The sequence below is a fragment of the Cynoglossus semilaevis genome, chromosome 10 (genome assembly GCF_000523025.1).
Source record: "Cynoglossus semilaevis isolate Cse_v1.0 chromosome 10, Cse_v1.0, whole genome shotgun sequence".
In the NCBI taxonomy this organism is placed as follows: Eukaryota; Metazoa; Chordata; class Actinopteri; order Pleuronectiformes; family Cynoglossidae; genus Cynoglossus; species Cynoglossus semilaevis.
Window position 1 is genome coordinate 1,952,224 of NC_024316.1, and position 13,083 is coordinate 1,965,306.

General features: G+C 39.0%; 2 protein-coding genes across 5 annotated transcripts in view; one reads left to right on the forward strand and one right to left on the reverse strand.

Moving 5' to 3' along the window:
- Positions 1–13,083, reverse strand: part of LOC103384526 (ER membrane protein complex subunit 3-like) — a 629,629-nt gene that overhangs the window by 487,343 nt on the left and 129,203 nt on the right. The gene's annotated exons all lie outside the window — the stretch shown is intronic.
- gnas (GNAS complex locus) overlaps positions 1–13,083 on the forward strand; it is a 28,094-nt gene that overhangs the window by 12,045 nt on the left and 2,966 nt on the right. Inside the window, exons 1-10 of one of the 2 annotated variants that reach the window (XM_008318048.2) lie at positions 7–1,047; positions 2,840–2,912; positions 6,735–6,789; positions 6,954–7,073; positions 9,398–9,495; positions 10,924–10,978; positions 11,410–11,483; positions 11,622–11,680; positions 11,779–11,899; positions 12,512–12,642. In XM_008318048.2, coding sequence (XP_008316270.1) covers positions 909–1,047; positions 2,840–2,912; positions 6,735–6,789; positions 6,954–7,073; positions 9,398–9,495; positions 10,924–10,978; positions 11,410–11,483; positions 11,622–11,680; positions 11,779–11,899; positions 12,512–12,642 — 925 coding nt within the window. In that variant the 5' untranslated portion in view covers positions 7–908. Of the gene's footprint in view, positions 1–6; positions 1,048–2,839; positions 2,913–6,734; positions 6,790–6,953; positions 7,074–9,397; positions 9,496–10,923; positions 10,979–11,409; positions 11,484–11,621; positions 11,681–11,778; positions 11,900–12,511; positions 12,643–13,083 lie in introns of those variants that run through there. The other variant, XM_017035767.2, reaches the window with a different exon arrangement.

Sequence of the window (13,083 nt, forward strand, 5' to 3'; positions counted from 1 at the left end):
TGAAGTGAGTCGTGTGGGTGAAGACGGCCGCAGTGGGTTTTGAGTTGTGGGGGTTTGATTCGACGCAAAGAGCGAAAAGGATCCGGATGGCGACGGAAGCAGCGAGGATCTCTCACATGTAGCTTTGCCTGGGTGTAAATATTATTTCCCTTCCTTCTGCCCTGCTAAGGCCTCCTCCCCCGACGAAGACAAGGCAGGCGTCAGGGAGAAAAAAGAAAAAGGAAAGCAGAAGAAGCTTTGAGTGTTCACCCGTGGAAATGTTTGTCACGAAGGGAGACGTGGAAAAGAGCCGCGCCGCAGCACGGGCGAGCCTTACGGACGCGCCGAGTTGGGCTCCTTGTCACGGGCAGCAGTGAGACGCAAGACCCGGGCTTTTTCGGAGATGCAACATTGGGCTGATTGAAGAGAACCTGCGTGTTTTTCTCTTTCGGACAGGTCGATTTTAAGAAGACATTTGTGGACTACAACTGTCACACTTCGAACGGTAGTTGGGTGAAGACATTGGGGGCAAACTGAAGCAAAACTCCACAGAGTGCATGTGAAGGAGGAGGGAAAAAGCCAGAGCAGGATTGAGCAGACTGAAGGCGGCCTCGGTGTCGTCAGCAACAGTATCCTGCCCTTTCTCTGACAGCAAAAATACGCGTTATGGACGCATAGTCTCCGCTGCGCTGCACCAGCGACTGCTTTTTGGGGCAGGCCACAGCAGTGGAAGCGTGTTAAATGTGGCTGACATTGCTACTGAAATCTTCGGGTCAAAAGGAGAGATCCGGACTAGTTTAGCTGATTGATTTATTTTTCTTTCTGCATACCCCTCCTCTTCACCTCCACTACTTCTCTTTCTTCTTCCACCACTACCACCACCTCCTTTTCCCCTGGATCCCCTCTTTTTTCTCCCTTTTTGCGGGAAGATGGGTTGTTTGGGCAACAGTAAGACCGAAGACCAGAGAAATGAGGAGAAGGCACAAAGAGAAGCAAACAAAAAGATAGAGAAGCAGCTCCAAAAAGACAAACAGATATACAGAGCCACACACAGACTGCTACTTTTAGGTGAGTTTCCATGTTGTTGTTGCTGTTTAACATGTTTTTTCTGTTGCTCTTACAATGAGGTTCTGCTGCTGCTGCTGCTGCTGCTGCTGCTGCGGCTGCCGCCGCTGTTTTACAGGCCTCAGACTGCACAGTTAGCCTCTGCTTCCTTTCTGCATAACCTTCTGGGACGTTGTTTTGGGAAACATTGTCAACACTGTGACTTGCCATTGCATAAGGCTGAAAATCCAGCCGTGTGCAGGGTTTTCAAGGCAGGTCGCTTTTGATTTTCCAGTTTACCGCTGTCAAACCCCAAACAAGAAGTAGCGTTACAGTCCACAGGTTGATTGTAGAGACATGACAAGTGAAGTACTGGTTGATGGAGAAAGCGTTGTAAAATGTTTAAAATCTGTGTTATAGTTCAGTTTTGTCCTGACTTTATTCTCAATCGTGCATATAGGCTATTAGACTAGAAGATGGCTAATGTCACACCAGTGCTACACTGAGGTTTTGTGTGTGTGTGCAGACCAAAAACTGCATGAAAGGAAGGTGAAATATAAAATACTACTAAAATACAAAAATATAAAATACTAATACAGGGCCAAAAATTACAAGGGTTCAGAGTTTGTTTTTATGTGAGCAGGTGAAAAACTGCTTTAAAGAAAAGGTTAAATAAAAGTTCACGCAGAAATGATTGTGTAAAACTCAACATGTGGTTGTGACAGTGAACTGGAGGTGGGTTGGGTCTCCACCTTACAGAGGACACAAATAAGAATGTCTAACTTTCCTTTGCTGTGCTTCTTTCTGTACCCTCCTCCTGTGTCCAATCACAGGCTTATCACTTCCAAGAAGTCGTAGTGTTCTCTGTAAAAATCCTAATATGTGATTACAAAGGTACCTCTCGGAATGTGTAATGTCGGACGGTGTTGTGTTGAGGAGGAAGTAATGGTGACTAGGAAAACAGAAGGATGGGACCTACATAGATGTTGAAACAAAGATGTCTCCATAAAATTAGCTTTCATTTAAAGCCCTGTTTGCGACTCCAGGCTGTTACTCACGGGTCATGGGTATTTAGGCATGAGTGGAACAGAGAAAAGTGTGGAGGGATGTACTTTATTAAAACAAATTGTAACTGGTTAAAAGAAGGTCCTGTGGGTGGCAGTGAAGCACAACATAAACCCTGCAAGGTGCTTGTCAAACTCAAAGAAGAAGGATCTGGTTAAGCACTGGGAAATATTTTATCTAGTACTTTAAATTATTTACTAGTACTAGTAAATAATTTAATTTCCAAAACAATAATGAGTTTGATCTGATGCAGGTGCCATAGTTTAAGTTGACGTTGGTTCAGGATGGTCAATAATTATTTTAATAACAATAAATAAACAAGTGAGGACATTTGTTAATGTCCAGCTTAATTGTCTGAAGTCAACAGTTACTTGGGAGAACAGTGCGATGAGTTCTTGGAATAATCTGGAGCTTTCTGGTATATCAAAATGAAAAACCTTTTCTTTAGAATGCCACCATTCGTCGGACATGGGAGACAGTTAATTAAACATCATAACATTGAGTTTTTTTAAAGATTGGAGTTTTCCACATCACCTCGTTGAACCATTAGTTACAGCATGTGTTGGTCAAATATAAAAGCTTAAATATTTTAGATTTTAATATAAATATTTTGTGTGATATTTTAATTTAATTTTAAATAATTGTTGTGTTTAAACAATATTTAATGACTTTTTAAATTTAAATTAACAATGATGTCGTCATGTTTTAGTGGTCACCAGATCCATGTGTTTTTTTTCTCCCCATCTTTCAGGAGCTGGAGAGTCAGGAAAGAGCACCATAGTAAAACAGATGAAGATCCTACATGTTGATGGCTTCAACGCAGAGTAAGTCTGACTTGGTCAAAATATAAACATTACTCCAAGTGCACCAAGATAAGTAGTAAAAGTCAAAGTATGATTTTAAGAAGTTTTGCCAAATGAATCATCTTTGACTTCTGTCCAGAATAAATCAGCTGTGTTTCACTAAAACAAGAATAATAGGGTCATCGTGTCTGTCTGAACAGTACTGGAAGCCAGCTGGTCATTTTCTTTTACATGATTGAAGAAAGTGATTTTCCAATTAGTTATTCTTACTAAAAACACTAATGCCTAATTTGGTGCCTTAAAGTTTATCTGAGTGATAAAAAAGGCTGACGTGAACTCCAAGTCTGAGATAGCAGGAAACTGCTTCAGCTTTATTAAACAGTTAATCAACTGGTCCACCTCTAAATTGTAAGATTAAATAAAAGTGGAGCGAGAACCGAAACAAACCAGCCACTGGTAAGGCATTTGTTTTTGACCCAGAGTCTGATGTGTTATTCATTGCTTGTGAAAGCTCTCACCATTTTTTTTTGTTTTGTGCAAAAACAATTACCTGATCACAGTGATAGGGAATTTTGATTGGACATTAATTATAAACAAAATATTAATTGTATTAGATGGTCCTGAAGTGGTGTACACCTATAATATCAACTTAGGCAGTTCATGCAGGTTACAGTACAGATGGACGTAACACGTTTGGCTGCTTTGGTCAGAACCGCCTCTGCCAACTGAATGTAGTGCAGTGTTAGCTTTGACTGCCAACTTTAAATGAAGTCTTTTGACTTAAATTGTCTCGATCAGTCAATATAATTTAATAATTATATCAACAAATTATACAGCATTGTACTGTGTTAAACATTAACATGTACATGGAAATATAGTACATAGCAGATTTGAAATACTGGCAACAGGTCTATAGTACTTTTGACATTTTCTGTGATGTTTTTGTCATGCATGTGTGTCAGTGACTTGTACTTGTTGGTGTGGTGGCTGTGGTGAGGATGAAGTATCCCTACAGGGTTAGAAGAGAAAAATCCACACCTCAGGCCGATTAGAGCGTATGACACAGCTTGTGACTCCACAGCAGTGAAAACTGTGTGTGATTCTTTGTGTGATCATGTCATGGGGCTACCTTTGGAGATAATTACAGACTAATGAATCGTCTTCTACGCTCATTTGGTATGTTAAACTTGGTGTTGACAAATTTGGTTTGGTTTGTTTTTCCATTTAACCAAACCAACAAGACAGAAGGAGAGCGTTTACAAAATTGCAACTGATTAGAACTATCAACGATTAGCTGATAGCTTTGTGCTATCAAATGTCAAATAAAATTTCCAGGCTCAGTTACAGTTGCAGGTAAAGTTACTGACTTGTTGTGCTGGAAGTGTCGAGTTTAACCTTGTTGTCAGTAATTTCTTGGTTGACGGTAACCCAAAGGTCAAAACTACTGGCTTTTGACTGGAAGACTGGTTCCATTTGCTGGGCTGATTAGGAAAAGGAAGTAATAACTGACTCACCTCCTTTATGGGTTTAACTACCATGACCTGACAATGAGCCGACGAGCTGCCCTTAGAAATCAACGTGGTGTCTCTTTATAGTGGAGTTCTTCATTGCTCAACAGCCGAATCATTGTTTGTCAGAAACCGTAGCTCAGACTGTAATGCTCTCAGGGAAAATCTCCCAGTTTCTAAAAGATCAGTGGAACTTAACTGGGACAGTTGTTGGAAGGGGCATGGTGAATCAACTCTCCATAATTAATTTATACGGGTTTTGTCAGTCGTGCATGAGCTAAAGGATCAAACATTCATATCATCATGGCATGTTGGGTAAATGTCTTTGGAGCAACTTAATGAGTTAGGGAGGCAGGTCATTCCCATGGCCTCTCACTGTGGGGCCAGGTTAAACGTTTTATGTAGTTTGTTATTTGTTCTACCATATTCTGGTGAGGATCTGTTGTTGTGATTTAAGTTTGATTAAAAAATAGATCAGTCTGCAGATTAAAGGTTTGAGAACAAAGAGTTAAAAAATATATATAGTATGTGCTGCTGGTTTGAAACACTAGTAAAATATGAAGAAAAATAACTGTGAAAATTGACACATTACTGCAAAGCCAAAAACTAAACTAAACTTAAAAATACCTTCTTTGTGATTGCTCAGGAACAAGGATTGCTGGGGTTATGGTTGGGTTTTAAAAAGTGAAATTAATCTTCTTCATCTTTAATTAAACATACTATTTCTTCTTCACAGTTCCGTCCACCTCTGTTAGCTATCTGCTGTCTCCTCATTTCCCCATCCTGTCTTGAACAGGCATGCAGTCACACTCTCAAATTTGGAAAAATATGTGCACACATGCAGCCATGTGATTGTTAATGACTGTCAGGTTGAAAATGTAAACAAGGCCTTGTCAAACTCCCTCCTGACCCAATAAACTCTGTCTCACTCCCTTTTTTCTCACCATCACTCATGATTTTTCCACTCTGACGTTGTGACTCCAGGTACTGTGAAAATTTGTGTCATACAAAGTTTGTTAAAGTCTTCATGTATTTATCACTAATATCCTGGTGAAATAGAACGTAATATTTACACTGTCGGCCTGTTTTTAGTAACATTATCATGTCAGCATTTCCCAATTGCCTTTGAAGTTACATTGTTTATACCAAAAATGGAGAATAAATAGAACATGTTTGATGACACAAAACAGCTCCACTGGTAAACAGTCTGCCCAGAGTTAAGAAATTAAGAATGATATTTGAATACAAACCAAATCTGATACCAGGTCTCAGTGGTATTCACAGGAGAAAGTAAAACATTTGCTTCTCACCCAGCATCCATTCTTACATTACTGCCATCTTGTGGGTATTTCTAAATACGTAAACAAAGGTTAAGGCCTGTGAAACATAAAAATTTTCTTCAGCAATGAAGAGAAAGTTGACAGAGTTGAAATATGAGGAGTGCAATAGAGCAGACTGTATTTTATGTGAAAAAACAACAACGCTCTTTTGCCTGTGGCTGTAAATATTGTCAAAGCTTCTAAAAGTTTAAAAATACCAACTAAGCTTCCCCCTAATGTTGTTACGGTATATAAAATAACTACAAAGATATTGTTATCCATCACTTACTTTCTGATCTTCCATGATTTTCCATTTAGTTTGAACGAAGCTGTAGCCTGGAAATAAGAAAACGTGGCATGTAGTGAAGAGGCCCATCTCGCCCTTTCTCTAGCACTGACATAGAACTATTGTAAACACAATACTCTGTCCTGGCAGACTCAAGGTGAAAGATAGACTAACTGGTCTTCTGGTTGCCTTTATTAGAAACATTTCTGTCACACAGAGTCCAAACGTCTTGTACAAACAGCTATCCTTCACAGCAGACAGACATAATTTTTCTACCACATGTACCAATGAAGGTCTTTTTGCAGTTCCTAAATAAAAAAAAAAACATACTTGATGCAGCAAACTGCTGTGGACCATGTCGTGCTAACATGGGACATACTTTCTAACATCTTTTGATTTTGTGTTAAGTGTTCTTTTACTGTTAGCAGGCAAGATGAAATTTGGTAAAAGATTGATTTTTTTTTTAAATAATTTTTTTAATCTACATCCCTCTTTTTCTTAGACAAAGTACATTTAATCCAATGCACAGAAACATTGCAAAAAAGCTAAAGAGCATCATGTGGCTCAGACCTGCCCTGACTGTACATCACAACAAAATCATATTGTCCACAAAATATCTTGGACTGCACGCTCAATTCACATTTCCCATCTTTGTTATAGCTGCGTTTTGTGACTGCTGCCCAACAGAAACACCAGTCAGGATTGTAATTTCTACCCTTATATGTTTTAGAGAGAAGAAGCAGAAAATTCACGACATCAAGAATAATATCAAGGAAGCCATTGAGGTAGGTAACTACTGATGTCCCAAACATGCAGTATTTTGTGTGTGAGATTAAAATGAATAGAAGATAAATGATGTGATGAGTGCAATTCCAAAACAGTAGAAAGTGTATTATTCTATAAGAAGAAACTGTGTGTGATCCACTGTTTCTGGACTTGTTTGTGACAGACCATAGTAACAGCGATGAGCAACTTGACACCACCAGTGCAGTTGGCCTCTCCAGAGAATCAGTACAGGATTGAATACATCCTCAACCTCGTCAACCAGAAGGACTTTGAATTTCCATCTGTGAGTACTGCAATATGTATACAATGCTTTTTGTGTCTATAGATGTAGACTGCGTTTGAGGATGGTAAATGTACTTTCAAACTTTGCCTTGAAGCAGAAAATAAGAATCTGGTGGGTTTTGAAGGTGTTTTCCTACTGCGATTCTGGACTGGATGTTTTTTTTTTCTGGTTTTCAACCACATCAGCTTTAATGTATTTACCATTATTAGTACGAATGCCGTCCAGGTTAATTCTGTCAGTCTAGACTTTTACACTAGTTGTTCTCACTACGTACAGTGGTTTGGACAATACACTGAGAACAGGTAGACGTGTCCCCAGGTGCCAGTGTTTCAGATGATAGCCGTTAATTGTCCCAATATCCCAGGTGTAAATCCCTTGACTCATGCAAATAACCCTGAGCTTAACTAATGTCCTAATTTAATGTTGATGTCTCTGAAGGTTCCACTAGTCTCCTAAGATCATTCCAATTAGCTAACAGTCAAGGCCAAGAGGCAATACCCTGAAGTGTAACTATTTATCCTCAGACTCCTGTGGGACTCAGCTCATCTGGCTTAGTGCTGACACACACTAACATTGGAATAGAAGCAACAGATCATCACAAATCAAATTGATTGTGAGTGTGTCGTTATTAAGAGTCTGCCGGTTCCTCAGCTAATTAAGACAAACATAGTGAAGTCAGTTCTTTTGTGTAAAAAAAGAAATAACATGTCTTTGCAATTCACAGATTCTAGTTCATTTTATTTTTATTACCTTACTAAACAGCATATTGGTCAAATGTGATTAAATGCACACAAAGTTGTAGCTCCATCTGCTGGTTTGGCAGTTAAATCATTTTATAACCTGAAGTCAAAGAGTTCATATTTCTAGCTCTCTGATTGCTAATTACTGTGTTATATGATTTAATTAGTGTTAATTGGTGCAGATGCTTGGGTTTTTTGGTATGATTGTGATTATGGTGGGATGCTGGGCAGCTCCAATGACTCTCATTTCTTCTTTATATGCTCATACATGATGACATTCAGCAATGAAGGTCAGTTATTGTACCAATAATCAGCCCGATTGAAGTGCCCATGAGCAACACACTTGTTACTCATCCTGCTCTCCGACCCTCTAATGTGAACATGTTTGGGAATTGAGGCTGGCATGGCTGCTGGGTTCATGGGTTGACTGTTGTAAATTGACCTTTACTGGAGGAAAGAACAAAGAGAGGCTCATACAGAACATAAAAGAAGAAAAGGAAGCATTTCACTGAGAGGATGAGAGAGGTTTTTATTTTCTTCAATTCCAACCACCTGTCATCTCATTAAATCAAATATGTTTAGTACCACATGTTTTTAAGGTTTTTGTTTTGGGTTTTATTTTTGTTTGTTTTTTTTTTTCCCCCAAAATTCAATCATGCCGTTCAAGCTCTCATCAAGTAGGACTAGACCACAGATATGTACCTTTTTAAACACAGATTCAAACAGTGCTTACATTCACAGTTAAATTCAGACTTATGGGATTATAATCAAGTTACCGATGATAGTTGATCAATTTTATTGGGCAGCTGTGCCTAAATCAAGTCTGTCATGGAAATCAGTAAATTCTGATTGTTAACCACTGTCAGTGTTTTAGCAGCACAGTGGGACGAAGTAATTGTGAGACATTCAGTATTTTACAAACGTAGTGTAGGTAAGACATGCGAGCGAGCATTTTGACATGCATCAAGTGTGAGTCAAAGATAGACGGAGAAAATCTGGTCATTTTTTAAAATAAAACATTTTTCAGAATCAGATAATAAATAAATCAGAAATAATGTAAGTTTTGCATTCTTTTTGTGCACCCCGGTACCAACTGACCCACGGACTGGTGTCAGCCCGGGTGCTGGGGACCACTGTTCTAATCCACATTTTAACTTGTAAACATACATATACTATTCACCTGTGTAGTTGAATCAGAGAAAGTGGAATACACCGGACAGTAGTATTCAGTACAGGCAGTGACAGCAGACCTGTCTATACTATGTTGTGAGTCTTTTAACCCACCACTATTTAGCTTCGTGGACATATACAGACCATGGCCTCGGCACAACGTACACACCACTTGGTGTGTCAACAAAAGCTCAGAGTTCCCTGTGTCCTCAGACATGCACTGTAGACAAGACAGTCGAGCTCTATCATAGATGGTTAAAATGCAAATGCCTCAGTGTGCCACAAAACTGAACAAAAAAGCAAAACTTTTGTTCTGTCAATGTCTCGTTTAGTATTTTACATGATTATAATGAACAGTGACTTGAATTTCAGCTTCTCATTTAACTTGTTTTTTCTCTACCTATCCCTCTGCAGGAATTTTATGACCATGCAAAGACACTGTGGCAGGATGAAGGCGTCAGAGCATGCTATGAGAGATCTAACGAATATCAATTAATCGACTGTGCACAGTAGTAAGTACCTAAGCCGTCTTCCACTGCAGGATTATGAAGCAGGAAAGACATTTTTTATGCTTATTCCATTGAGTTCATGTCCCCTTTTTGGGTATTTTGTGTTTATTTTGGTGCATTAATATTTTATATAAATAAGTATCGCTAACTAAATCAGGGAACATCATAGATGTTATTTTTTGTTAGTCGTCTAGTGGGTGATGATGTTTTATTTGTTGTCAGGGCAGAACAGTGTTTTTTAATTTTTATGAAATTACAAGTCTGCTGTGTTCAGTGTCTCATTGTTAGGGTCTCATTTTTAGCAGGACTCGATCACATAGTTTTCATGCAACAGTAGCAGTACGGGAGCAAACATGGCTGTGGCTGAGTCATCTGCAGATCAGTAGAAGTTTGAAGGCAGGAGGTTAAAAGACAGTTGGTTGTTACCTGAGGGCTGCTCACAACTGCATCATTTTAGTTACCAGTAAATATATTTTGGAGATGACTGTAGCATACCGATTCCAGCACTTGATATAAGTTCCAACCCCTAAAGTTGACGTCCAGAAACATTTCCCTGCTCCTTGTCCCCCTCAGGTGATTGAGATGGTACGGTCCAATGCCTTGCTCCCTCCCTCCTCTTTGCTTACACATCCATCTCAAATACACAAACTCATCCTGCTCCTTCTCTCCTTCCTCCTCCTCCTATTCTGTCTGTCTGTCTCCTCTCTAGTTCAACTCCACTGGTACCAGATTGGGAGCTGATAGACTATTAATAGCTCCTGTGGTTTGGTCTCCATGGTAACTGTACTGTGGGCCAGGGATAGGGAGCTATTTTTAAAATGTGCTCTGTAATGTTAGACAGACTCACTGTCTCCCTCACTCTCTCTCTGCCCCCCCCCCCCCTCTCTCTCTTCCTCTGTCTCTCTTACTGTCCATTTACATTCTTGTTTCTGCACGTGCACTTCCTTTGCACATGGGTTTCTGCTCTCACCATCTCTGCTTTGACCAATTTCCCAATAGAACACAGATCTTTGTGGCCTCACAATGTTAGCTGTCGTGTTTCCATGTGGTTTAATATGTGATTGTGTCTGAGGAGTAAACCATCAAACATGAGTCCTTTGCTCAAACTTGTGGTGTCCCCTCTTAGTATTTTGTAATGCATTAATGAGCTATCCTCTGATTAATCTGATTAAAAATCACTTATCTATTGACAGCCCTACAAAATACAATGTTGAGAATACTTGGCGAGTTCATCTGCGTGAGGGCGGAGAACAGTCGTGGCCCCTCACGTGTGTCTCGCTTTAATTAACCATACATGTCTCTCACAGGTGGATTTCTAATACTCAGTCTGCAAAATACTTTGGACTTGAACTCTTCAGTGGAAAACTGTGATGATGTGAAGTCACTGTCATTAACAACATTGTATTTCTTTTCTTTCTCTCTTCCTCTCAGCTTCCTAGACAAGATTGACATTGTAAAACAGAATGACTACACGCCAACAGACCAGGTAGGCACAGAGAAGTTTATACACTTTCCTTATCAAACATTCTCTTTAGTGGCAGTTGAAATCCAGAAGGATCTTTCCAGGAGCAGACTCTGTTTGTTATTAAAAGTGTTTAATGGTGAAAAATAAACTCAAAGGGTAAAAACACAAATTAAACAAAATTTTAGGTTTATTTAAATTTAAATGTAATGCTTTTGTCCAAGTCATTGTACTTGATGCTTCTTTTTTAGTTATGTTCTACAAATAGGAATAAAATCATCTTGTGAATCCTGCAGTTTGTTGTGGCATTGTTTTGTTTTTTTGGTCCATGATTTAAAAAAAAACATCAACCAAGACACAAATGTTCTGTAGCTGAACTGTATTATTTAAGTCTCAGATTTTGTAGTGAAGTGTCTTTATGATCTTATCAGTGAACTTGTTCAAATCACCTCCAGGATTTGCTGCGTTGCAGAGTTCTGACCTCTGGAATCTTCGAGACAAGATTCCAAGTGGACAAAGTTAATTTTCAGTAAGTAAAACAGCAAATATATTTAATGTTTAATATAATGATTTTCTAGCTTCATTCTGTAGCAAATCCAATGACTCGGGTAGAAGAATCGAATTTGTATGTTTAGACCTAATATTAATTCTTGTTTGTTTGCCACAGTATGTTTGATGTCGGGGGCCAAAGAGACGAACGCAGGAAGTGGATTCAGTGCTTTAATGGTAACTTCATAATAATTTATCGCTCTTTTTCAGTTTACTGTTCTCTGCGTCTGTAGCATAATAACCTCTGTAAGTCTAAATATATCTTCTTTCCTCAGATGTAACGGCCATTATCTTCGTAGTGGCAAGTAGCAGTTACAACATGGTGATCAGAGAGGACAATCAGACCAACAGATTACAGGAGGCACTCAACCTCTTCAAGAACATCTGGAACAACAGGTGAAGTGGAAACGAGGCTTCAGAGACACGTGAAGCAGAAACGCAATGATGATTGTTTGCACATAGATTCCACTTTTTCCAAGATTAAAAAAAAAATTAAGACACAAAATCTGACAGCCTTCTCCAAACATCTTTTTTTATAGCTACACACAGAAAGTGTTTGTGTCAGGGCTGCTAAAGTTTTTATTATCTTGTCTGGTTTTTCTCTGGAATGATTACATAACTGAGTGTGGATGTTCCTTAGCAACAAACATAGCATAACAACAATCAAGGATAGATCACATACTCTGTTTACAAGTTCCAGTGGTGCATAAGCAAAGAAAAAGTTATAGAAAGGTGACAAATTACTTAGATCTCTGGCAGTGAATCTTACATCACTGTAGACAGGTGGTTAAAATTCACTTCTCTTTTCATTTGTTCATTCGTTATTTCATTGTCCAGAAAATGTGATCGTTATATTTACTTATTATATAAGTAAAGCTTAGCTTCACAACAGAAAAGGAGGGATTTAAATATCTCTCCATAACATTTGGATGTTGTAATTACTCTCAAACACTGCCCTCCCCCCAGCCCCCATCTCTCCTTCTCATTTGTCGTCTCTGTTCCTCTCAGGTGGCTGCGGACCATTTCTGTCATCCTGTTCCTGAATAAACAGGACCTGCTGGCAGAGAAGGTGCTGGCGGGGAAGTCCAAAATTGAGGAATACTTCCCTGAATTTGCACGCTACACTACACCTGATGATGGTGAGCAGTTGTTCTTCCACTTGTTGGGCTTTCATCTGCAGATCCTGTTTCCATTTATTTATACAAAGCGATATGAATTTCATCAACAACTTTTCTTTAGTTGTCCATGGCGTTATCTGTACAAAAACAGCCTCTGTATTTACCCCCCCCCCCCCCCCCCCCCCCTCCTCCCACACAACAAAACTCTTTTTTTTTTACTAAATCTTCATCATCTAAAACAATTCATTTATTTTAGGAAATAATCTAATCATTGTTTGTGAAATTGTGTGTACAGAACTCCTAAACAGTCCTATTTGAAGACACGGAAAACTGTGATATCCTAGTGTTGTGCCAAAAATAGTTCTTTTTTCTTTCCCCTTATCATCAATGTTTCCTAAAGCTGCATAAACATCCATGCTCTTTCTTAGGTAAACTTTAAATAGAGTGTTTATATCCTTTAAT